We start from the raw sequence: 27,547 nt of genomic DNA, 5'->3' as shown, positions 1-27,547 counted from the left end.
TCCTCACTGCAGAATGCATACTAACCTGCAGGTAATAAAACAATGTGCTTACTCTTTTCATTCCATGTTATGAACTACTAAGGATTTTTTTTTCCTTCTGAACAGTGCAACCACTTCAATAACAGCTTACTACTATTTCTAGAGGGAGAAACAATCTTCTCCCACAACAATAGGCTACATGAGTACCAAAATTTAAGGGCTTGTCCAGCCCAGATGAAAGATAAATCTTTATTCAGACATCAAAGCCCCACTGAGAGAATTTTTATAGCTCATATAACACATGAGTCAATCTTCTCCCAGGACTGCTTCAAAGCCCAAATTAGAATTACAGAGGGATTATTGTATTTGATACAAGGGTGAGCTGTGGCTCTAATAAGAAACCCATGGAAGAGGGCAGAGAGAACAAAAATCAGGAGTGCACTACAAAAAACTCCTGTCATGCTATTTATCATTTTTCACATGCATGCTGTGAAAATGAGGAAGTAAACAAAAGGGAAATATCAAAATAACTAAATTGGTTATTAAAAGTAGAGCGTATTTTCTCCTTAAGATGCTTAACTAGTGGTTTGCCACTCTAGCTATGAATGACTTACACCATTTACTGCTCATAGAATGGGCAGGAACAGACAAAACTGGCAGACTGATAGAGTTTTGGGGAAGGGGGGGTGGGAATAAAGACTCGTGTATCTCAGCACCTGTCAGGAATAAACTGATCTTGTTAAAGCATGGAGTAAAACATTTGTATCAGGCTTTTAAGCTAACCTACTAACAGTGAAAATTCAACACCTAGGAAAATACCTGCAACCTATCAAGTCACAGCTGGGTTTTAGCACACACTCTCCTTATGTTAGGAAAGTTAGCAATAATAGGTGAGAAAAGGGAGAGATAAAATGGAATACAGCTCATTAAATAAAACCCACTCTAACAGTAGAAATCCATTTACTTTCTTGGAGGAAAGAGTCCTTAGGGAATTTCCCTGTTCTGAAATGCATAATTATTTCACCACAGAATGAACTGCAAGCATCAGATGTTATTTGCAAAAAGAACTGGGCACACTGACCTCCAGCTTTACAACTGGGCTTAATCATCAAATCATAGAATCACAGAATCATAGAATGACCAAGGCTGGAAGAGACATCAGACAAGAGGACACAGTCTCAAGCTGTGCCAGGGGAGGTTCAGGCTGGATGTTAGGAAGAAGTTCTTCCCAGAAAGAGAGATTGGCCATTGGAATGTGCTGCCCAGGGAGGTGGTGGAGTCACCATCACTGGAGGAAGAGACTGGATGGGGTGCTTGGTGCCATGGTTTAGTTGATTAGATGGTGTTGGGTGATAGGTTGGACTTGATGATCTAAAAGGTCTTTTGCAACCTGGTTAAGTATATTCTATTCTAGTCTAGTCTAGTCTAATTCTATAATTAATACCTTGTCACAGGCCAGCCATGTGATATGCTGGTAATGTCTAATTTTGCCAATGGAGAGGAGGGATTTCATGCTAGACATTGTGGTCCTATTCTATTCTATTCTATTCTATTCTATTCTATTCTATTCTATTCTATTCTATTCTATTCTATTCTGTTCTGTTCTGTTCTGTTCTGTTCCAACCTCCCTGCCATGAGCAGGTTACTCAAGGCCTCATCCAACCTGGCCTTGAACATCTCCAGGGAGGGGGCACCCACAACCTCTCTGGACAACCCATTCCAGAGTCTTGCCACCCTCGAAGATCCAATCTGAACCCTATTCTTCTTCAATTTAAATCCATTTCCCCTTGTCCTGTTGGTGGACACTCTTGTGAAAAGCCCCTCTCCAGCCTTCCTGTAGATTATAAAGTCCCCCTGGAATCTTGTCTTCTCTTCTCCAGGTTGAACAATTCCAGCTCCCTTAGCTTATCCTCACAGCAGAGACATTCTATTTCTTGCATTTAGTATCTCAGCTGCATTCTGTTACTTACACACATATACACTGACCAGAAAATGTTACACACATATACACTGACCAGAAAATGTTACATTTCTAGGCTTATTGAAGTTAGGTCTGGGAACTGTGCCACTTAGTACTCTGATTCTATTTGGTCTCACAGCACTGAGGTGGACCTGGACAGTGTGCTTCAAAGCCATGCATCCAAGTGATCACCAGAAGTCACACATGACAGCACTTGAGGGGTGCAGCCTCTGCATCAGACAGAACTGAGGTTTTAGGAGTCAGAGTTCCACTTTCTCAAGGGAAGGCTACCCAAAGAGAGAAACAATGCAGTACAGCCACATGCTTCCCTGCTTCTGTATTCTTTACAGGTGCCATACTAAACAGAGCTGTTTAGGAAGGAGCTGTTTAGGAAGGAGCCACACTTCAGCCCTCATGGTGCTTCCTTAGGGATGTCAGAGCTAAGTTTGTTCCACCATATGGGGCCATTTCTTATAGGGTTTGAGTAAGTGCACATAAAGTTTGATATTATTCAAGTCCATCATGAACTTAAATCCTAACTCTGCACAGTTTCAGATCCTTCTGGGCTGGGATGAGGTGTACAAAGAAAACAGGCCACAGAATGCAGTTTAGCAGAAAATGTTAACAGCAAGAGCTGGAAGACTTTTCTCAGAACGGTCAGCATTTATGAGGGTGTTAAGTCCATAACATTTATCAAATAAATGTACAACATTTTGCTCTCTCCCTCTCAAAAAAACCCCAAATCCAAAACCCCAAGCCCCCAAAACCAAACTCTAAGCAAAAGCCAGCAGTCAAAACAATGAGACAAGGCCTAACTGTCCTGAAGGGCCAAAAAGCCTCGAAAATGCTCTGAATCAGACAATGGAGCAGGAGCCAGCAGGCCTGGTTTCAGGAAATTGCCCACGTTGCCCAGCTTTGTCTGAACATGCCCTGGAGTCCAAGTGGGCCAGGTGTGTGTGCCTGTGGCCATGTTTGGAGAAAACTCATTCTACAGGTTAAAGTGTCAGGGTTTCATCTCTTAATCTTTGTTGTCACTGGCCAGCCTTGTCTCAGGAAATCTATAAATACCAGCCCACAGAGCCAGAGCCTTGCCTTGCAATTGTCCAAACTCTGGGAGAAGTCACAAGCCTTGCTTGGAATACAAGCTGGGCTTCAGTTTACCCAGACTGCATGACCCCTCACTGTAGAGCGTTGCAAAGCCCAGGATCAGAACAGACGTGTCTTGCTGGGCTGAGAGACCAACCCCAGGAGGAGCTGAGAGGCCCTGGGACAGTTCTGCTTTATTGGAAGAAGCAAGGAGCAGCGCTGCGAAGATTGCAGCTGAAGAACCTCTCCAGCTAGGCAAAGCTACAAAGCCGACAGCCCTGCAAGCCTGGGCAGCAACCTCTTTGCTACAAAGCTTTCACTTACAAAGCCTTTGGAGATTAACCCTGAGTGTGCTACAGCAACAAGCTGCAGAAGCCAACAGAAAGTGAGACTGTGCTCCTGCAGCTCTCACGTGGTCGGCGCCATTTTGGTTGTGTTTAAATCCCCACACGTGCTGCGGGGTGCCACCATCAGTGAGGAACTATGACATCTGATTTTGAATCAATAAGGTTGGAAAAGACCTCAAGGATCATCAAGTCCAACTTGTAACCCAACACCTCATGAATGACTAAACCATGGCGCCAAGTGCCGCGTCCAATCCCCTCTTGAACACCTCCAGGGATGGTAACTCCACCACCTCCCTGTGCATAAGCATCTGTTAGAGGTGTGTTGCCCCAGAGAATGCTAGAGTTCCCCCTCCTGTGTGGGCAATCTCCAGCATGTTGCAAATGTTCCCTTTTTTCTTTATGGTTTAAATTGCTGTTTGTTGTTTCTGGATTTTTGCTCATATTGTTTAAATTGGTACATGTTCCTGCTGGGGAGGGATCTGTTCCAAAACTGAGTATTTCAAACAAGTAAATAGAATCAATGAATCATAGAATCAATAAGGCTGGAAAAGACCTCAGAGATCATCAAGTCCAACTTATCATCCAACGCCTCAGGAATAACTAAACCATGGCACCAAGTGCCACATCCAATCCCCTCTTGAACACCTCCAGGGACAAAGACTCCACCACCTCCCTGGGCAGCACATTCCAATGGCCAATCTCTCTGTGAAGAACTTTCTGTTCACCTCCAGACTAAACTTCCCCTGGCATAGCTGGAGACTGTGTCCTCTGGTTCTGGTGCTGGTTGCCTGGGAGAAGAGACCAACCCCCACCTGGCTACAACCTCCCTTCAGGGAGTTATGGAGAGCAATGAGGTCACCCCTGAGCCTCCTCTTCTCCAGGCTAAACAACCCCAGCTCCCTCAGCCTCTCCTCACAGGGCTGTGCTCAAGGCCTCTCCCCAGCCTTGTTGCCCTTCTCTGGACACCTTCAAGTGTCTCAATGTCCTTCTTAAACTGAGGGGCCCAGAACTGGACACAGGACTCAAGGTGTGGCCTAACCAATGCAGAGTACAGGGCAGAATGACTTCCCTGCTCCTGCTGGCCACACCGTTCCTGATACAGGCCAGGATGCCATTGGCCTTCTTGGCCACCTGGGCACACTGCAGGCTCATGTTCAGCCTACTATCAATCAGCACCCCCAGGCCCCTTTCTGCCTGGCCACTCTCCAGTCACTCTGACCCCAGCCTGCAGCACTGCATGGGGTTGTTCTGACTAAAGTGCAGCACCCAGCACTTGGACTTGTTGAATGCCATCCTGTTGGACTCTGCCCATCTGTCCAGCCTGTCAAGGTCCCTCTGCAGAGCTCTCCTACCCTCTAACAGATCAACTCCTGCCCCCAGCTTTGCATCATCTGCAAACTTACTGATGATGGACTCAATCCCCTTGTCCAGATCATCAACAAAGATATTGAACAGGATGGGGCCCAGCACTGATCCCTGGGGGACACCACTAGTGCCTGGCCACACCATTAGTGCCTGGCCAAATAGGTTTTATTAATATTTTGGTGGGATTTTTTTTTTAAATTAATAAAGTTATTAATATTTGTATTATCAATTCTAGCTATTGAACATTAATAACCTCCTTACAATCACAACACTAAGCAAACGAGTCAGTATTTTTGCAGGATTGTTGGACTTGTTGTTTTCCTGTTATTTAAGGCAGTATTTCAGGATGGCTGAAACAAGTTTATTCAGAGATAAAAATAAAGATGCTAAAACTATCTAAGACAACTATCGTTGCTTGTGAATCTACAACAGAATTGTAGCCAAACCAGCAAAGTTGCCTACTTATGCAGCAGAACTGTGCTGTAGTATAGTAAAACCTCCCATCAAGCTTCCTCAGTGGGAAACAAAAGGGGAAAAACAAGCTCTGAACTACTTTTCACTCCTGTTGCAAAGGCAATGCTACTTTTAGAAGAGATCAGCCTCCTCGGTGGCCCACGCACCTTCACAAGAGAATTGTTAAGAGCATCTCTGGCTTTGTAAGAGCCAGAATGAACAGCATGAATTTCTGATCTCAAGCTGACACACAGAGCTGGCATTTGGGGGGGGGGGGGAAAAAGGGTCTTTTTCCCTACAAACTGAAAAAAAATTGATCTAGCATGTTGGAAGTGGCAGTAATTGTGGACCCCCACAATGCTGTTTTAACATCACTTTTCAGGACGTAAACAGTTTAGAAAGCTGTCCTGAAAGTCTCAGTGATTGCAAAATTAAATACAGCTGGCGTTCCAGTGCCTGCTGTTAGAAGGTTACTTTCTGTATTTGGGAACTGTTCTCCCAATGAGCATCTGAAAAAAAAAGTGAAAGAGTCAGGACTAGTTCAAATCTGAAGACACATGAAAGGAGCTGACAGAACAAAGAATCAGGATTCAATGATGAGAAAGAAATGGCAGCTACAAGACTCCTAGGAGTTTCTGAATAAGGGAGAAGAAAAAGACTACCTCAGTTCTTCAGAGAACTTTTCTTGATGGTTTCAAGTCTTTGCTGAAATTATGGCTGTTTCTAATGAATTACATACGTGCCACCACATCCAGGAGTTCAGTTATATATAAACTTCCTAATGAGCATTGTCAGACTTTTGCCAAGTATAGCCAAAAAAAAAAAACCAGGCATGAGAAGGTAAAACTGTGAGCATCCTCTGCCCTCCTAAGGTTCCTGGATGGGCTACTTTGCATGGCAAGGGCCAGAAAGTGCAATGGCAGGGAAGAGAAACAGCCAGTATGGAATGTGCTGCCCAGGGAGGTGGTGGAGTCACCATCCCTGGAGGTGTTCAAGAGGGGATTGGACGTGGCACTTGGTGCTATGTAGTCATGAGGTCTTGGGTGAAAGGTTGGACTTGATGATCTTTGAGGTCTTTTCCAATCTTATTGATTCTATGATTCTGTGATTCTATGATTATGACGACAACAGCACAAGGTTACCCTTGAGGTGTTTAGGAGGAGACTTGGTAGGGTGCTTGGTTGCATGGTTTAGTTGATTAGGTGGTGTTGGGTGATAGGTTGGACACGATGATCTTGAAGTTCTCTTCCAACCTGGTCTATCCTATCCTATCCTATCCTATCCTATCCTATCCTATCCTATCCTATCCTATCCTATCCTATCCTATCCTATTGTACTCTATTCTATTCTATTCTATTCTATTCTATTCTATGTCACTTACACTTTGTCCTCTGCAAGATATGGCCAAAATTATATCTCTCCCCCCAACACTGAGGATCAACAGGGCCTGGAGTGGAAAAGCTAAAAACCTAATGGTCCTCAAAAATTACGCTTGCTGGTCCTGCAACCATGTCCTGTCCTCCCCACCCTCAAACAACTGCAGGGATTTTTGGTAGTTGTCAGTCTGTGCAAAAGAATACAGAAGTGTTTAAATACAGCAATAATATTACTTTTAATATCTTAACCTGAAATTCACCAAGAATATTCTCTCTTTCCAATCCAAAATGAATGATTATTGACTCAAAGTAATCACAGAATCACAGAATCACCAAGGTTGGAAGAGACCTCAAAGATCATCGAGTCCAACCTGTCACCACAGACCTCATGACTAAACCACGGCACCAAGTGCCACATCCAATCCCCTCTTGAACACCTCCAGGTATGGGGACTCCACCACCTCCCTGGGCAGTACATTCCAATGGCCAATTGCTCTTTCTGGGAAGAACTTTCTCCTCACCTCCAGCCTAAACTTCCCCTGGCACAGCCCTGTTGTCCTCTTGTTCTGGTGCTGGTTGCCTGGGAGAAGAGACCAACCCACACCTGGCTACAACCTCCCTTCAGGTAGTTGTAGACAGCAATACGGTCTCCCCTGAGCCTCCTCTTCTCCAGGCTAAACAATCCCATCTCCCTCATCTAGCAGATCCTAGTAATGTACTGGACATTATAACATTGCTTTGTCTACCAAGTGCAAGGGCACAGAGCTGGATATCACACAGAGTACAGGTTTTGGAGTCCCCTGCTAGATTTCTTGGCTGCTCTTCACAAGACACTGATCAACATCTTTTCTAGTCAAAGTTCTTCAACATCATAGTGCACAAGAGAAAACCTTAATGCATGAGAACTTCATATTGTTTATATCACAGTAGAAAGAAAATATCAGATTAAAACCCCAAAATAAAAACTCAGCTACTACCATCACCCTTACTTCTTCAAACAAGGCAAGCATACCCACAATTAACTTTTTGTTAAGGCAATGACAGTAACTCAAGTGGAAGACAAGCGGATAGAGCATCTCATCTGTCCTTGGGCTGATAAAGGAATGACCAAAAAGTATAGAGTATAGTATTTCTTTGATCTGAATATATTGATGAATTGGATTAGCTAGAACAGTGCAGACTATGCACAACTTTATTAACCTTCTAGCATTGTACTCTCCAAATATATGTGTCAATTTTGTTACATCTCCTACAGACCAAACTGAAACAAAGGATCAATAGCTGATCTGGTTTAAATGCTGTTCTACTGGCTAAAACATTATCACAGAATCATAGAATCAATATGGTTGGAAAAGACCTCAGAGATCATCAAGTCCAACCTGTCACCCAACTCCTCATGACTACTAAACCATGGCTCCAAGTGCCACATCCAATCCCTTTTTGAACACCTCCAGGTATGGTGACTCTACCACCTCCCTGGGCAGCACATCCCAATGGCCAATCTCTCTTTCTGGGAAGAACTTTCTCCTCACCTCCAGCCTAAACCTCCCCTCATGGAAGGCAGAGTTGGCATTCTGCCAACCTTTCTGTTGAGGAAGGCATACTTGCTCAATTTATAACATACAAATTACATCAATAAAATAATTTGCATGAAACTATAAATGTGGAATGGTTAATTTCACTAAAGCTTGCTGTTGTTTTTGGTAACAGATGAGAAGTGACACCAAACTTAACTTCCACACTTACTCTCTCAGCTACTCAGCTATTAGCTAATAATAGCTGGGGAGGAATAGGGAGGAAACAACTCAGGAAAACTGCCCCTCTCTTAGGGCTGTTTGAACGGGTTTGTGCTTGAGTTCAGAAGATAAACAAGTAATCCATATATAGGTACACAACTTGATGCTTACTCATTATTTTGGGATGCCTAAGTAGGAGCTTGGAATTCCTGAGCTGACCTCTTAACCACTGGCAATCACAAGAGCAGAAAGCAATGCATGAAGGCATTACCAGATAGTGGCAGTCTTAGTAGGAGAGTTCTTCTTGGCACAGAAGCCTCTCTTAGTATTTTCCTCATGAGGAGGAAATATTCCTTTATTTGACAATACAGTCTCTGGTGTCCCAAAAGGACAAAAAGCCTCAAAAATGCTCTGAACCAGACAATGAGGCAGGAGCTAGTAGGTCTGTTTTTTCAGGCTTGCCTGAACATGTTTTAGAGCCCAAGTGAGCCAGGGGGGTGTGCTTTAGGCCATGTTTGGAAAGAAGCTTTTCTCTAGGTTGCAATATCAGGGTTTTATCCCTCGATCTGTGTTGTCACTGGCCATTATTGTCTTGGAAAATCTATAAGTACCAGCCCAAAGAGCCAGAGCCTTGCCTTGCAATTGTCCAAGATCTGGAAGAAAGCACAAGCCTTGCTTGGAAGCTGAGCTGTGTTTCAGTTTACCCAGACAGGACAGCAAAGACTCCTCGCTGTTTCAGTGCTGTAAAGCCCAGGAACAGACATGCGTCTTGCCGGGCTGAGAGGCAAAACCCCATGTTGCACTGAATTTAGGGATTAATCTGAAGCTGATAGAAGGAAAAGTTTTTACTCTTGTGGGCCACAAACCCTGTGAGCAAACTGCAATTATGTAGAAGAGAAAAAAGTATTTAGCTAATTACCAACGGCCATTGTGACTCAGGAAGGCACACAACTACCTGTTAATGAGTGCGGGTAAACATTGCAAGAAAGCCTTTTGTCTCATCTCTGAACTTAGATAAGAGATGCTTGACCGTTTGCCTTTGGTCTAACACCTGTCTGAGCCTTGCTCAGGGATGTGTGTTCCCTGGCTTTTCCTCTGCAGCCAACCACGATTCTGTAACTGTCACGGACACATCTAATTACCAATCACAAGTAGCCTTCTGAACATGTTAGCCTACATAAAGAAATGACTTTGTACAATAAAGTAGACACTTTGCTTGCATCAAGCTTCATCTCCATCTCTCAATCGCGGTAACCCCAGAGGAGCTGAGTCCCCAGGCCAGTTGCGTTTGACTGGAGCAAGGAGCGAGCAGCGCTGCAAAAGGATTGCAGTGGAGGAACCTCCTTTCTACAAAGCTTTCTGCTACAAAGCCTCGGGAGTAAATCCTGCCTCAGCAACAAGCTGCAGACTCCAACAGAAAGTGAAATGCTGCTCCTGCAAGCCTCCACGTGGTCAACGCCATTTTGGTTCTGTTTGAATCCTCACGTGTGCCAGGAGGTATCAGGATCAGTGAGGAATTACACTATCTGATTTCTATAAGCATCTATTGAAGGTCTGGTGCCCTGGGGAATTCTGGAGCTCCCCCCGCTTGTGAGCCATCGCCGGCTTCATTGCCGAGGTTCCCTTTCAGAATAGAATAGAATAGAATAGAATAGAATAGAATTAACCAGGTTGGAAGAGACCTTCGAGATCATCATATCCAACCTATCATCCAACACCACCCAATCAACTAAACCATGGAACCAAGCATCCTGTCAAGCCTCACCCTGAACACCCCCAGCGACAGCGACCCCACCACCTCCTCAGGCAGCCCATTCCAGTGGGCAATCACTCTCTCTGTGTAAAACTTCCTCCTAACCTCCAGCCTAAACCTCCCCTGGCACAGCCTGAGACTGTGTCCTCTTGTTCTGGTACTGGTTGCCTGGGAGAAGAGACCAACATCCGCCTCACTACAACCCCCCTTCAGGTAGTTGTAGAGAGCAAGAAGGTCACCCCTGAGTCTCCTCCTCTCCAGACTAAGCAACCCCAGCTCCCTCAGTCTCTCCTCACATGGCTGTGCTCCAAGCCCCTCACCAACCTTGTTGCCCTTTTCTTTCCAGTTTAAAGTGCTGTTTGTTGTTTCTGGATTTTTGTCCATATTGTTTAAATTGTTACTTGTTCCTGCTGGGGAGGGAGCTGTTCCACCACCGAACATCTCCAACCTGGAATTAGGTTTTGTTTAATATTTTTCATGGGATTTTCATGATGAATACAATTATTAATGTTTATATTAATCGCTCCGCTTACTGAATATTAAATAGCCTTTCACCAGTCATAACACTGGTAGCAGTAAGAACCTAAGAAGAAAACTGGTCCTGCTTACATGGAGCTCTGGCAAAAAAACTTAAAGCTGGATTTGTCTCCTGAGTCAGCTCACAGTACAAAGCTGCATGCTGCTTATTCATCAGCACCACAGGCTGAAACTGTGACCCCAGGTTCCCCTGTCCTCAATTCTTGTCCTACGGTGACAACAGATCCACACTATAAAAATAGCACCTTTAACTGCTCAATTATGGCAAATTATGCAGATCTCATGGATTAACCTTCCATACAATCTATGGGGTTTGTTTTGGTACATCTGTTCCTGCTGACGTACCTGAAAAGCAGAGCAGAACCACCAAAAAATCCAACCTCGCTCATTTGTCACACATTTATTATCTGGTCTCCAGTGATTTCACTGCCAGAGAAGCCTGATGAGTCTCTTTCTAGACTTGATGGGAGAAAGGCAATATTTCTTTGTGGTCCCACAGCTTGCAGAGTTATCTAGATTTTCTCAGACAGGCATTTGGTGGTTTTGAACAGCAACACAAAAAAACCTTACTCCTAGTTAGTGCACTGAAAGAAGGTCCTGGCTCAGCACATCCAAAGAAGTATTTGGAAAGTTCTGTTATCTAGAAAGCATACAAAAATAAACTTGCCTTCCATAAAGATCCTGTTCCAGTAGATTTTCCCAACGTGATTTCCTCCAAGAAATACTAGATTGGATAAAATCAACATGGAAGTGCTAACAGATGCCAGGACAGCGTGAAGTCGACGACGAATTCTTGGTGAGAAGCAGCGCTCCTGAGGGGCAGAACAAAAGGTGCAGATGCAGTTAACAATCTCTGCAATTTTTCAAGCAAAGTTACAAAAATCAGGTTTTGGTACTGTCCTTCCAATTACACAAATGAAGCAGGTCCCTCTTCACCATACATTAGTTTGCACTTTTCTGCATTTGTATTTTGCGTTATCACCTGAGGCGTGAATTCGGCACAAAGGCTGCAAGAAGATGGTGAAAGGATGAGAAAGTTTCAGATTCCCCCAATATACAGTTGTTAGAACAAAATGTAAAGAGCATTATAGCATATCACAAGGAAATGATCTGGATGAGGGGATTGAGGCAGTCATCAGCAAGTTTGCAGATGACACCAAGCTGGGAGCAGATGTTGGTCAGTTAGAGGGCAGAAGGGCTCTGCAGAGGGACCTCGACCGACTGGACAGATGGGTGGAGTCCAATGGGATGGCATTTAACAAGTCCAAGTGCTGGGTGCTGCACTTTGGCCATAACAACCCCATGCAGAGCTACAGGCTGGGGTCAGAGTGGCTGGAGAGCTGCCAAACAGAGAGGGACCTGGGGGTGCTGGTTGACAGCTGCCTAAACAGGAGCCAGCAGTGTGCCCAGGTGGCCAAGAAGTAACCAATGGCATCCTGGCCTGCATTAGGAATAGTGTGGCCAGCAGGAGCAGGGAGGTCATTGTGCCCCTGTACTCTGCATTGGTTAGGCCATACCTTGAGTACTCTGTCCAGTTCTGGGCCCCTCAGTTTAGGAAGGACATTGAGACACTTGAAGGTGTCCAGAGAAGGGCAATGAGGCTGGGGAGAGGCCTTGAGCACAGCCCTGTGAGGAGAGGCTGAGGGAGCTGGGGTTGCTTAGCCTGGAGAAGAGGAGGCTCAGGGGTGACCTCATTGCCCTCTACAACTACCTGAAAGGTGGTTGTAGCCAGGGAGGGGTTGGTCTCTTCTCCCAGGCAACCAGCACCAGAACAAGAGGACACAGTCTCAAGCTGTGCCAGGGGAAGTTTAGACTCCAGGTGAGGAGAAAGTTCTTCACGGAGAGAGTTGTTAGCCATTGGAATGTGCTGCCCAGGGAGGTGGTGGAGTCCCCATCCCTGGAGGTGTTCAAGAGGGGATTGGATGTGGCACTTGGTGCCATGGTCTAGTCATGAAGTCTGTGGTGACAGGTTGGACTTGATGATCTTTGAGGTCTCTTCCAACCTTGGTGATACTGTGATACTGTGACTGTGATACTGAAATATTGTGTGGCTATGCCATAAGGAAAAGTATCTTGTTCCTCATGGCCCCAGGCTGAAAGTCTCTTTGCATAATGTCTGAATCTGCAAAAGACTTGGTGCTTTGGGTGCAGTGATGATCATTAGCCAGGGCATGGGAATTAAGGAAAATACCAGGAGCTGCTCTGTCTTCATGTCATAAACATTGATGCTACAGGAAATAAAGTCTTGTGACTGCAGTATCAAAAGAAAAAAACAGCAGCAATTCATCTTTAATAGCTGCTGCAAGACCAGAATTCACACTCAAATACCTGAAACACAAACAAGTGCTCCAAACAGAAGTGAAAAAACAGTCCTAGACAATTAATTGCCAGTTTTGTATAACTACTACTTCAACTGCTAGATTATAAAGTGACAAACCTTCAAATAAATGACAAGTTCTAAGCATAAAAGGACCATTTTAATGTATTACTGCAAAACAGCCTCTGGTAAATGGAACGTTAGCTTCGATCAGAACTGTATCCAGTGTATGAGTCAGAGTCAGCAGAAAAATGGGGATAGATAAACATCAAGGGAAAGTACCCTGGGTCAGGCTGTGTGCACAACACACAACAGCCAATCTTGCATACAAGACTCTGAAAACCATCCATGAATGAGAACAGACTGAGATTTGCCTGTGAAATTCTGGGTGAAAGCTACAGCATCATCAGAGAACGGTGGAGAATGTAAGGTGATTATATAAACAGTCACAGACACCAGGAGTTACTCAGTGAAACAGTTTTCCCATTTCTAGTGCCTTTTATCTCCAAAGCAGCCCAAGGATGTCCAGAACTTCTCCTCCAGTTCACACCCAGGGAAGCTTATTTTAACTTTGTCTCCCCCCAAATGCACAGAATTAATGCATGGTCCCATAGATCAAAAAATGTATGTCTTCTCAGAATGGCCAAGGGTGCACACACAGAGAAGACATTCAGAATCTCGCTCTCAAATGCATGCTAACCACCAAGGCTAAAGAAGGTGCAGTTATGATCACGCTAACTGGAACATTTGCGTTGAGTCATCAAGCTCACTGCCTTCTTACACTGTGCTAATTAATTCTGTATGAGTTGTACCTTATCTATAGAACTTACTCATTACCTTTTATTCTCCCTTACTTTTTCATTCTCCCTTACTTATTTGTCAGCTCTCCAGACAAACAGTTTCAATTAGGAAAGAAAGACACACACCCCCCAAAAAAAACCCACCAAAAAACTTCTTCTGGTAGAGATGCAGGAAGAGACAGACAGCCCATGAGAAAGCTGGTGTCAGACTCCATTTTCCACTAAGGCATTGACTAGAACTGTTCTGCCAGTTTTATAACCCAGAGTAGTGTGACTATGGCAAACAACCTTATTGCTCTCTACAACTACCTGAAGGGAGGTGGTAGCCAGGTGGGGGTTGGTCTCTTCTCCCAGACAACCGGCACCAGAACAAGAGGACACAGTCTCAAGCTGTGCCAGGGGTGGCCAGCAGGAGCAGGGAGGTCATTCTGCCCCTGTACACTGCACTGGTTCGGCCGCACCTCAAGTCCTGTGTCCAGTTCTGGGCCCCTCAGTTTAGGAAGGAGGTTGACTTGCTGGAACGAGTCCAGAGAAGGGCAACAAAGCTGGTGAGGGGTTTGGAACACAGCCCTGTGAGGAGAGGCTGAGGGAGCTGGGGTTGTTTAGCTTGGAGAAGAGGAGACTGAGGGGTGACCTTATTGCTCTCTACAACTACCTGAAGGGAGGTTGTAGACAGACGGATGTTGGTCTCTTCTCCCAGGCGGCCAGTACCAGAACAAGAGGACACAGTCTCAGGCTGTGCCAGGGGAGGTTCAGGCTGGATGTTAGGAAAAAGTTCTATACAGAGAGAGTGATTGCACATTGGAATGGGCTGCCTGGGGAGGTGGTGGAGTCGCCATCATTGGAGGTTTTCAGGAGGAGACTTGATGGGGTGCTTGGTGCCATGGGTTAGTTGTTTGGGTGGTGTTGGATTGGTTGATAGGTTGGACGTGATGATCTTGAAGGTCTCTTCCAACCTGGTTTATTCTATGTATTCTATGTAAGAAGTTCTTCCCAGAAAGAGTAATTGGCCATTGGAATGTGCTGCCCAGGGAGGTGGTGGAGTCACCATCCCTGGAGCTGTTCAAAAGGGGATTGGACGTGGCACTTCAAGCCATGGTTTAGTAATCATGAGGTGTTGGGTGTCAGGTTGGACTGGATGATCTTTGAGGTCTTTTCCAACCTTATTGATACTATGATTCTGTGATCCTGAATAACTAAAAAAGCTCTGTCACTTTTTTTTCCCCCTTTTCTCTTTTTTTAAATGAACACAATTACTGAAAAAAAGAAATTAAGCTGTGACAAATAATACATCACCCTCTACAAAAGTGCTGCATGTTAAACAGCGTGAGTTAACTGTAGTAGAGACCATAAAAGCCTTTGGTCATTTATAAGATAAAAGGGAGTAGCTTAAGACAGAAAGAGTTTAGACTGAACCCTTCAGTTTAAACACTGCACCTTTTCTGGGCTTTGCTGTAGCTAATTTCCATTAACTTTGCTAGGCATTGATCCAAAATGCAACACACATTTTCCTGAGAGTCTCTGATGTCAATAGAGCTTTTGCCCAGCTTTAATGAAGGTTAGAAATAAAAAAGTTCTTTAAATGCCTCCTGTCATCTAGAAAAGGCTAACAAAAGTACCTGAGCAGCTATTGTGCTCAAATTAATACACTTGAAGCATTAATTTACCCATGAAAATGAATGAGGCTGGCCAAGATAATCCATAATAACATTTGTGAATTGAATACCTATCAGCATGTGGATTTTTCTGTTGTCATCAAAGCAGAGAAAATGTCAAAAAATCTCCACACCTACAACTCTCCATTATGCTATTCAGTTCTGGGCCCCTCAGTTTAGGAATGTTGAGTTGCTGGAAGGTGTCCAGAGAAGGGCAACAAAGCTGGGGAGAGGTCTTGAGCACAAGCGCTATGAGGAGAGGCTGAGGGAGCTGGGGTTGCTTAGCCTGGAGAAGAGGAGGCTCAGGGGAGACCTTCTTGCTGTCTACAACTCCCTGAAGGGAGGTTGTAGCCAGGTGGGCGTTGGTCTCTTCTCCCAGGCAAGCAGCACCAGAACAAGAGGACACAGTCTCAAGCTGTGCCAGGGGAGGTTTACGCTCAGGGTGAGGAGAAAGTTCCCAGCAAGAGAGACTGGCCATTGAAATGTGCTGCCCAGGGAGGTGGTGGAGTCACCATCCCTGGAGGTGTTCAAAAAAGGATTGGATGTGGCACTTGAAGCCATGGTTTAGTTAGTCCTGAGGTGTTGGGTGATAGGTTGGACTTGATGATCTCTGAGGTCTTTTCCAACCTTATTGACTCTAAGCTTCTATGATTCTATGTAGCAAGAAGCCTCTCCTGACAGAATTAGTTGGCAACTTCTTGGCAGATGCTCAGAAGATGCAAAATATCTACATGTTCTTTATTTGCAACAGATGCCATTTATATAGCTGCTCTGGGACAGATTAAAGTCAGTGATGTTTATCCATCTTGCTCACACTAAAAATACTTCAACCAGTCGCATGTAAAGGAATTAGATTTGCTGCAATTTAAACAAATGTCCATTTTCATGGAGTAAAACAGAAATTCACAACAGTTATTTCCCTTTAACTACCCTTCCAGAGGTATGCACACCTGTCCTGGAGAAGAGGAGGCTCAGGGGAGACCTCATTGGCCCTCTTGGTCACTTGGGCACACTGATGGCTCCTGTTCATCCTACTATCAACCAGCACCCCCAGGTCCCTTTCTGCCTGGCTGCTCTCCAGCCACTCTGACCCCAGCCTGTAGCTCTGCATGGGGTTGTTGTGGCCAATGTGTAGAACCTGGCACTTAGATGTGTTCCATCTCATGCCATTGGACTCTGCCCATCTGTCCAGCCTGGCAAGGTCCCTCTGCAGAGCTCTCCTACCCTCTAACAGATCAACACCACTCCCCCTCCTTGGTGTCATCTGCAAATTTACTGATGATGGACTCAATGCCCTCATCCAGGTCATCAATAAAGATATTGAACAGGATGGGGCCCAGCACTGATCCCTGGGGGACACCACTAGTGCCTGGCTGCCAGCTGGCTGTGGCACCATTCACCACCACTCTCTGGGCTTGGCCCTCCAGCCAGTTCCTAACCCAGCTCAGAGTGCTGCTGTCCAAGCCAGGGGCTGACAGCTTGGCCAGGAGTTTGCTCTGGGGGATGGTGTCAAAGGCCTTGTTGAAGTCCAGGCAGACTACATCCACAGCCTGCCCCACATCCACCAGGCAGTCACCTGGGCATAGAAGGAGATCAGGTTGGTGAGGCAGGACCTGCCCTTCCTAAACCCATGCTGGCTGGGCCTGATCCCTTGGCCATCCTGTAAGTGCTGTGTGATTGCACTCAAGATGTCCTGTTCCATAATCTTGCCTGGCACTGAGGTCAGGCTGACAGGCCTGGAATTCCCTGGCTCATCCAACCAGCCCTGCCTGTGGAGGGGCATCACATTGGCAGCTTCCATATGGGAACTCTGTACACCACAGAATAAGACTGTTAGATACTGTGGGCAGAGTGACACAAAACACACCTTATACTACAAACTGCAGCGCTGTAGATTACATGAACTTCATCTGCCTTTGTTTCTTATAGGGTCAAAAAAGTCTAGTACCATTTTTATAAGAGTTGTCTTATTTTTAAACATTTAATATTTAACTACTGTTTTAAGAGACTTTACCCTGTCCCACTTAACCTCATCAGTCAACTTATCCAGAAGAATTTCAAAATAGGGCAAGCAAACTGCACTGTTTGTTGTGTTAAAGAAATTAAGCAAATTAACTGCCATTAATACAACACCTAGTCCTGCTTTATCTTTCATTGACTCTCCCTAGTGCAGGAGTGTTATGAATTTATGCAATTAGCATGGCAAATATGAATATTAATTGAAATATTAATAACTTTTAATGAATATGGCAATTTGTAAGACTATTAAATAGGTTCAATGTTGTGGCAGTGTGGCCCACCAGCAGTAACAAAAGCTCGGCTCACTCATTCGGGGAAGCAAATGGAAGCCATATTTACAAGCAACAACTACACCCTACAATGGAATGCAATGAATATGTACAGATATACAGTATTTACCATATTTACAATATTATACAGGTCTTTACAGGAAGAATACAGCACAAAATCCCCCCCTGAACCTTCAGGGACCCCAAAAGGAGCAGGGGTAACTACTCCGCTCCCCCCACCAATCCCTTTTTGTCTAATTAGATGATAAGAGCAAGAGATGTTAGAGAGTTCTGTTAGCTCAAAAAGCATCACTAGTGCCCTTATCTCGAGGTTAGGCTGATAAGGTGGCTCTGGCCAGCCTGATCTACTGTGGGGTGTCCCTGCCATTGGCAGGGGGGTTGGAACTGGATGACCCTTGTGGTCCCTTCCAACCCTGACTGATTCTATGATTCTATGATACTAAGGTCCTTCTCCAGTGAAGCAGAGCAGAAGACAGCAGCCAGGGAAAGAAGGGAAAGGAATGAAGTGGCATGTGAGATGCCAGGGGTACATCTCACACATCTGCCCAATCAAATTCCTTTAGAATAATCTTTTGTTTTCCTTTTCACACCAAACTGCGGATTTGTTTATATTCCTCCGCTCTTCTGCAGTTAACTTTTAAAGGCATAGCCTGAAACTGCCACAGATGTACAGTTGGAATATATATTTACAGTGGGAAGGCACAGCACTTAGACAAATATAACAATTTTAACAATTTTAAGCAAACTGGGAGGAATAACAGGAAGAGAAAATCCCCAGGAGCAATATGGCACTCGACCACAGCGGGGGAGACTTGAGAAGAACCGTTAAGGCAAGGAGGCAATGAATTAATGTGGTGGGTTTTAGGCTGTGCCTTTACAATTTAGTTACATGTTTTGAGCAGAAAAGTAGGAAAATATCAATAAATCACTATTGGGTGTAAAAAGGAAAACAGAAGTTTATCCTAAACAAATTCATTGGGTAAGTATCTGGAATAAGAGGAGCTGTATGATCACAGTTCTTCCCTTTTCTCTTCTCTTCTGATCTCAGCTGGTTTTGCTTTGCTCAGGAGAGATAACCTGCATGCTTTGGCTGGCCGTGGCTAAGTCTAACTCCTCCGCTCCTTTCTCTTGTCCCTTTTGTACAGGGGGATTAGGGGAGAGGCAGGGAGGGGGAAGCTAGTAGCTTCCCCTGGTCCTTGGCCAGGGGGCTCCTTGCACTGTTTATTATTACTTAGAAGACACAGTCTCAAGCTGCACCAGAAGAAGTTTAGGCTGGAGGTGAGGAGAAAGTTCTTCCCAGAGAGAGTTGTTAGCCATTGGAATGTGCTGCTCAGGGAGGTGGTGGAGTCACCATCCCTGGAGGTGTTCAAAAAGGGACTGGATGTGGCATTTGAAGTCATGGTTTAGTACTCATAAGGTGTTGGGTGACAGGTTGGATTTGATGATCTTTGAGGTCTCTTCCAACCTTATTGATTCTATGATTCTATGAGTAATTGCAAATGTCTGTATAATATTGTAACTCCTGTATATTTTGAACACATTCATTGCATTCCATCATAGAGTGCAGATTTTGCTTGTAAATACAGCTTCATTTGCTTCTAACTGAGTTGGAGTGGCAAAGTCAGTGTTGGGGGGAAACTTAATTACTCATGAAAGGTTCTACCCCAACTAGGGCAGTGCTGCTGCTGTGTCAGCCGTTGAGGCTTTTTGGGGCACTCTGTTGCACCAGGCACAGCTGGTTGCTGGCAGGAATGCCACAAGGTCTCAGGGCTGGTCTGGCTTCAGCAGGACAGCAGGCTGTATGCCATGTTTTCCATGAAGGGCTACTTACGTCTTCTCGGGTAAACTGAGGCACAGCTTGAGTTCTACTTGCAAGTGGAAGTGAGGTCTGGATCCTAAGGCTCATAGCTTCTCTAGCTTGCAGTGTGTAGGGCTCATGGCTTCTCTCCCAGGTTTTGGACCAGGCAGCTCAAGGCAGGGCACCTCGATGCAAGGCGAATTAAAGCAAGGCTGGTCCAAGCAGGCAAGGCAAGGCAAATACAGAATCAGCCTGTATTTATCACTTGCCCAAGATTCAGCTGGGCCAATAGGGTAACGAAAGCCAGCAAATAGTTACCCAGTGAAAAGGGACTCTGCCAGGCTGTGGCCATAAAAGACAGAAACATAGGTCTAGTCTGGGAGAAGCAGTGGCCAGTACACGTGCTCTTATCCCAGGAGGAGGCTTGTTTACCCAGACATGTTGGGGCCTTTCTTTTGTCCCTTTTCCTGCATTACCCCAACTCCTGCAGGAGGGAGCGGGGAGAGAGGGACCATGTCTAGACACATCAGGGCCTGTCTGGGTTTGTGCTGGGCCAGTTTGTCCCTGCCACAACAATGAGAAGGGAATAAGTGTGCTTCCTACAGTTATTAAAGCTCTATTCTTGCACTTTCCTGAAGCTTTTACTAGAGAAGCAATACTTAAAAGTCAACATAATGTTGCCTTATTTTTATGTTACAAAAACTAAATTAATGATGCTTTCCAGTAGTCTGTAATATATTTCTTGAGAGGATTTGTAGTGCGAGAGGACAGATGGGTAAAATATTTGTGGGTAAGGCTGCTGCAGTACAGGAGGGTTACTGGTGATGCCATTATGTGTATCAGTAACATGCTTGGAAATGTTACTGATCACAGAACCACACAATCACAGAAACTTTCAGGTTGGAAAAGACCCTCTGGATCACCGAGTCCAACCAATAACCCTACTCCACAAGTTCCACCCCTAAACCAAGCACTACATCCAAACAACCTTTAAACACATCCAGAGTTGGTGACTCAACCACCTCCCTGGGCAGCCCATTCTAATGTCTGACCATTCTTGCCATCAAAAATTTTTTCTTAACATCCAGTCTAAGCCTACCCAATTGCAGCTTGAGGCTGTTCCCTCTTGTTCTATCACTAATTACCTAGGAGAAGAGATCAGCACCAACCTCTCCACAATGTCCTTTCAGGTAGCTGTAGAGAGCAATGAGAATACATAGAATACATAGAATAAACCAGGTTGGAAGAGACCTTCAAGATCATCGCGTCCAACCCATCAACCAATCCAACACCACCTAAACAACTAACCCATGGCACCAAGCACCCCATCAAGTCTCCTCCTGAAAACCTCCAGTGATGGTGACTCCAGCACCTCCCCAGGCAGCCCATTCCAATGGGCAATCACTCTCTCTGTATAGAACTTTTTCCTAACATCCAGCCTGAACCTCCCCTGGCGCAGCCTGAGACTGTGTCCTCTTGTTCTGGTACTGGCTGCCTGGGAGAAGAGACCAACATCCGTCTGTCTACAACCTCCCTTCAGGTAGTTGTAGAGAGTAATAAGGTCACCCCTGAGTCTCCTCTTCTCCAGGCTATGAGGTTTCCCCTCAGCCTCCTCTTTTTCAAACTAAACTGCCCCAGCTCCTTCAGTCTCTCTTCATAAGATTTACTTTCCAGGCCCTTCACCAGCTTCACTGCGCTCCTCTGCACTTACTCCAGCACCTCAACATCTCTCTTGTATTGAGGTGCCCAAAACTGAGCACAATACTTGAGGTGTGGCCTCACCGGTGCTGACTTCCAGGGGACAATCATAGTATCAGTCAGGGTTGGAAGGGACCACAAGGATCATCCAGTTCCAACCCCCCTGCCATGGGCAGGGACACCCCCACACTAGATCAGGCTGGCCAGAGCCTCGTCCAGCCTGGTTTTAAACACCTCCAGGGACAGCACCTCAACCACCTCCCTGAATCACTTTCTGGTTCCTCTAATCACCCTCTGGTTCCTTTCACTAGTACAATTTAAGGATGTGAACTTCAGTTTTCATCTCCCATTGCATCACAGCTGAGGAGTATGGCCCAGATTTGTTTACTTCTCTACAGAAGCAAGGACCACCCAGCCAACCTTGAAAGCAGTTCCAAGTCCTTTCTTCAGAAACTGCTCTTAGCTAAAAGACAGGCCAACTCTGAAGTCCCTGCCCCTGAACTCTGGTAACAGCTCCACTACCAAGAGCAAACACCTCAATGAATCCCTTGAATCTGGGTCATCCGCAATGCAGCCATTTGCCAAAAATAATGGGACAGCATGAAAACAAGAGCAGGGGTGAAAAGCTGAGAGAGAGTGAGGAGCAGATGGGACAGTGGGAAGGGAAGTGACACATCCTGACTAACAGTTACCGGCTATTTTATTTGTCTACAGTTAAGCACACCGAAAATGGAGGGCAGGGTGTGACTGAGCAGCTGGGGGAGCAGATGGGATGGAGGAAAGGCTGAAGATTGTGATAAAGCTCTGCCAAACAGAATGTCAATTTGTTTAATTTTAAAAGTGAGCAGTAGAAATGAAGATGGGTTGGGTCCAAGCAGTGGGACCAATTCTAAAAATGCCTGTTAGTACACATTGTCAATGGGCAATAGTGACAAAAGTGTGCTTGGGAGACTGCAGAAACAGTGAGAACAACTGCATGTGCTCATCGACTTTGGTAGGAGTTTGGCTTGAAGAGCAGCAAGAGCAAAGGAAAGGCAACTGTTGAGAGGCTGACAAGTCAATAGTATCATAGTATCAGTCAGGGTTGGAAGGGACCACAAGGATCATCCAGTTCCAACCCCCCTGCCATGGGCAGGGACACCTCACACTAGATCAGGCTGGCCAGAACCTCGTCCAGCCTGGGCTTAAACACCTCCAGGGACTGGGCCCCAACCACCTCCCGTGACAACCCATTCCAGGGCTTCACCACTCTCATGGGGAAGAACTTCCTCCTCACCTCCAGCCTGAATCTCCCCACCTCCAGCTTCATTCCATTCCCCCTAGTCCTATCACTACATATCCTGCCCTCTGAAGTTGAGGGACAAGTGTTGAATAGGGTAAGAGCAGAGACTGTACCACAGAAGGGAAAAACAACAGAAATAAAGAATTCTGGTTGAACACACATGGAAAATATCCATTTATGAGATAACTCAAATGAACCTGTGGAATTCCCAAAGCTGTAACAGTAACAAGACAAGGAACAAGCCTGCAAGTGGAAATTGGACAAGCCGTGCCACCAGACTTACCCATCAACAATTGCCACACCACAGGGAAGAACAACCTTAATTTCCCATCAACATAAACTGTACCATTCAGTAATCACAGCAATCATTTCTGTTTGCTCTGGTTTTCACCTAGGTCTAGCCCAGAACCTGTCCCTTTTAATTTACTTTATTTTTCTGGCATTTTATTTTGCTTGCAGCTGCTCCCTCCCTTATCCCCGAGGTGAACTGTGACCTGAGATCACCCCCTGTTTCTTTCCAAGGTATACACTTCCCCTCCAAAGCAAAGGTAAAAATTAGCTCCTGGAAGATTCACACACGAAGGCAGGAACTGACAACGTTTTTCCAAGAGACAGGATGATGCAAATGACCTACATCACTCCTATAAAAAGAGGACCACACAATTAAAATCAAGCAGCTGTCAGTTAAGATCTATTTTCACAAACAGGACTTGTTTCTGAATTTAGGAATAAATATTATATATAGTATTCGAGAAGATACTCATCTTTCTCTATTGATGTCTTACTAAACATTCACTCCACAAAATGCTGTCTTGCACTAGCACCAGTTCATTTTTGGATTTTCCAGAAGATCTACATTTTTAGCATCTTTCAGCAAGAAGCCAACCCCCCCCTTCACAGTATCACAGTATCACAGTAACTAAGGTTGGAAGAGACCCCAAGGATCATCAAGTCCAACCTGTTCCAACAGACCTCACAACTAGATCATAGCACCAAGTGCCACGTCCAATCTCCCCTTGAACACCTCCAGGGACGGCGACTCCACCACCTCCCTGGGCAGCACATCCCAATGACGAACGACTCGCTCAGTGAAGAACTTTTTCCTCACCTCGAGTCTAAACCTCCCCTGACACAACTTGAGACTGTGTCCCCTTGTTCTGGTGCTGGTTGCCTGGGAGAAGAGACCAACCCCCTCCTGTCTACAACCACTCTTCAGGTAGTTGTAGAGGGCAATGAGGTCGCCTCTGATCCTTCTCTTCTCCAGGCTAAACAATCCCAGCTCCCTCAGCTTCCACTTGAAGAAAGCCTCCTGTCAGCTCATAAGTGTGCACTACGCTCACAGACGCACGTGTGAAACTTTTACGTACACAGAAGTAAATTTCTGTCCTTGCTCCTACACTTACTCTTCACCTTCAAAGAGCCTGCCCAAATACTACTTCTTTTTTAAAGTGCCAGCTTGTGAAAAGTGTGACGTGAACAGCATTGAAATGCACTCTTTTCTGTTTCATGTTTAAAGCAGGGAATGTAACCAAGTAATCACAGTGTCACAGTATCACTAAGGTTGGAAGAGACCTCAAAGATCATTGAGTCCAACCTCTCACCACAGACCTCATGACTAGACCATGGCACCAAGTGCCACATCCAATCCCCTCTTGAACACCTCCAGGGATGGGGACTCCACCACCTCCCTGGGCAGCACATTCCAATGACGAATGACTCTCTCCATGAAGAACTTTCTCCTTACCTCAAGCCTAAACTTCCCCTGGCACAGCTTGAGACTGTGTCCTCTTGTTCTGGTGCTGGTTGCCTGGGAGAAGAGACCAACCCCCACCTGGCTACAAACAGCTTTCAGGTAGTTGTAGACAGCAATGAGGTCATCCCTGAGCCTCCTCTTCTCCAGGCTAAGCAACCCCAGCTCCCTCAGCCTCTCCTCACAGGGCTGTGCTCAAGGCCTCTCCCCAGCCTTGTTGCCCTTCTCTGGACACATTCAAGTGTCTCAATGTCCTTCCTAAATTGAGGAGCTCAGAACTGGACACAGGACTCAAGGTGTGGCCTAACCAGTGCTGAGTACAGGGGCACAATGAGTTCCTTGCTCCTGCTGGCCACACTATTCCTAATGCAGGCCAGGATGCCATTGGCCCTCTTGGCCACCTGGGCACACTGCTGGCTCATGTCTAGGCAGCTGTCAATCAGCACCCCCAGGTCCCTCTCTGTTTGGGAGCTCTCCAGCCACTCTGACCCCAGCCTGTAGCTCTGCATGGGGTTGCCGTGGCCAAAGTGCAGCACCTGGCACTTGGACTTGTTGAATGCCATCCTGTTGGACTCTGCCCATCTGTCCAGTCGGTCAAGGTCCCTCTGCAGAGCCCTTCTGTCCTCTAACTGACCAACATCTGCTCCCATCTGCTCCCATCATCTGCAAATTTGCTGATGACTGTCTCAATCTCCTCATCCAGCTCACCAATGAAGATGTTAAAGAGGATGGGGCCCAGCACTGATCCCTGGGGGACACCACTGGTGACTGGCTGCCAGCTGGCTGTGGCACCATTCACCACCACAAGTAATGGCCCTGTGCATAATCCTCTAAGTGTGTCTCAGCTCTCACATCCAGGAGGAGAGATCAAGAGTGCCATGCGCTCGTAGAATCATAGAAATGTTTTGGTTGGGAAAGACCTCTAAGATCATTAAGTCCAAATATCTCCTCTGTGTCCAGGTCCTTGACATCCTTTTGCTTTCCTGGTTCCCATTCTGGTTCTCTCAGCTTCCTCATCCACATTTTAATGTTTTAATCTTTTAAATTGTAATCAGGTTGGGAAAGCATTTAACTTCAGCAGTGACTGGTACTGCATTTTGGTCCTGCCCTTATGGCCCTCTGTGATGGATTGAAGGGCAGATCCTTCCTTCCCTCCCACCACGGGCAGAAAAAGATTGAGCCTGGGACAAACGGATTGCGGAAGTGGTGGAAAGGTTCAATGGAAAAGCAGGGAATGTTTTACAGAGAACCACAAGCACAGTGACAAAAGAGGTCCCAAAGCATACCCAGAAGCCTCCCAACACTTCCCTCTCCCCACCTGTGGGTACCCTCAGGGCTCATTCTTGGCCCCTCTTCCTCCTCCCCCCCCCCCTTCCACTCTTAGGCTAATCTCAGCTGGCCAGATCTGAGACTGCCCTTCCCCCTTCTCCTCCTGGCATTAGGCCTGGCCAGGCCTAAGAGGCCTCGAGATAGCTCCCCCTCCATTACCAGATAGACAGCATCTCCATAGGAGCAGTGAGGGAAAAAAGAGGAAGTGTGGGACTTTGCAGGTGGTTTTTGTAGGGAGCAGGACATTATGGGATGAAACAGTGAGCTTCCTGTGCCCACCCACTGGGCTGGACCCTCGGGACACCGGAGGTGTGTCTTATGTGGCAGCAGCAGCGGGGCACCCAGCCTGAACCACCACACTCTCCCATGCTGCCACTGTGATACTGTTACCAAATGAAGAAAATCCAGTAATAACTTACATAGAGACACCTGACAAACACTCTCAGCAAATACAGACCTTGCTTTCTTGCTGTGGCAAGTTTCTGTAGTTCAAGGGTATGGTGTGTTGAGATTTCCCCCCAACATTAACTGTGCCAGACCAGCTCAGCTGGAAGCAAATGAAAGCTGCATTTACAAGCAAAACTACCATCTACAATGGGATGCAATGAATATGTACAATATTTACAATAGAATAGAATAGAATAGAATAGAATAGAATAGAATAGAATAGAATAGAATAGAATAGAATAGAATAGAATAAACCAGGTTGGAAGAGACCTTCGAGATCATCGTGTCCAACCTATCATCCAACACCACCTAATCAACTAAACCATGGCACCAAGCATCCTGTCAAGCCTCGCCCTGAACACCCCCAGAGATGGCGACCCCACCACCTCCTCAGGCAGCCCATTCCAATGGGCAATCACTCTCTCTGGGTAAACTTCCTCCTAACCTCCAGTCTAAACCTCCCCTGACGCAGCCTGAGACTGTGTCCTCTTGTTCTGGTACTAGTTGCCTGGGAGACGAGACCAACCTCTGCCTCACTACAACCCCCCTTCAGGTAGTTGTAGAGAGCAATGAGGTCACCCCTGAGTCTCCTCCTCTCCAGGCTAAGCAACCCCAGCTCCCTCAATCTCTCCTCATAGGGCTTGTGCTCCAAGCCCCTCACCAACCTTGTTGCCCTTCTCTGGACATGCTCCAGCAAGTCAACCTCCTTCCTAAACTGAGGGGCCCAGAACTGGACACAGGACTCAAGGTGTGGCCTAACCAGTGCAGTGTACAGGGGCAGAATGACCTCCCTGCTCCTGCTGGCCACACTGTTCCTGATGCAGGCCAGGATGCCATTGGCCCTCTTGGCTGCCTGGGCACACTGCAGGCTCATGTTCAGCCTACCATCAACCAGCACCCCCAGGTCCCTTTCCACCTGGCTGCTCTCCAGCCACTCTGACCCCAGCCTGTAGCACTGCCTGGGGTTGTTGTGGCCAATGTGCAGCACCCGGCACTTGGATGTGTTCAATCTCATGCCCTTGGACTCTGCCCATCTGTCCAGCCTGTTGAGGTCCCTCTGCAGAGCCTCTCTACCCTCCAGCAGATCAACTCCTGCCCCCAGCTTGGTGTCATCTGCAAATTTACTGATGATGGACTCAATGCCCTCATCCAGATCATCAATAAAGATGTTAAAGAGCATGGGGCCCAGCACTGATCCCTGGGGCACACCACTAGTGCCTGGCTGCCAGCTGGCTGTGGCACCATTCACCACCACTCTCTGGGCTCAGCCCTCCAGCCAGTTCCTAACCCATCGCAGTGTGCTCCCATCCAAGCCATGGGCTGACAGCTTGGCCAGGAGTTTGCTATGGGGAATGGTGTCAAAGGCCTTGCTGAGGTCCAGGCAGACTACATCCACAGCCTGCCCCACATCCACCAGGCAGTCACCTGATCATAGAAGGAGATCAGGTTGGTCAGGCAGGACCTGCCTGTACGTACAGATATTTACACTCAACAAACAACACAAGAAGCCCCCTGGTCCAGAAGATCAGGGAAGCTGTCCCTCTGCACCCCCACCCCCTGCACAAAAGGG

At 46.3% G+C, this 27,547-nt stretch overlaps 1 protein-coding gene across 1 annotated transcript in view; it reads right to left on the bottom strand.

Moving 5' to 3' along the window:
- HHAT (hedgehog acyltransferase) overlaps positions 1–27,547 on the bottom strand; it is a 140,415-nt gene that overhangs the window by 6,815 nt on the left and 106,053 nt on the right. Inside the window, exon 11 of the mRNA XM_054168725.1 lies at positions 11,260–11,404. Coding sequence (XP_054024700.1) covers positions 11,260–11,404 — 145 coding nt within the window. The remainder of the gene's footprint in view (positions 1–11,259; positions 11,405–27,547) is intronic.

The sequence above is a fragment of the Dryobates pubescens genome, chromosome 2, assembly GCF_014839835.1.
Source record: "Dryobates pubescens isolate bDryPub1 chromosome 2, bDryPub1.pri, whole genome shotgun sequence".
NCBI classification, from domain to species: domain Eukaryota; kingdom Metazoa; phylum Chordata; class Aves; order Piciformes; family Picidae; genus Dryobates; species Dryobates pubescens.
The sequence above is the reverse complement of the archived record's forward strand: the minus strand, read 5'-3'. Positions and strand labels throughout refer to the sequence as shown.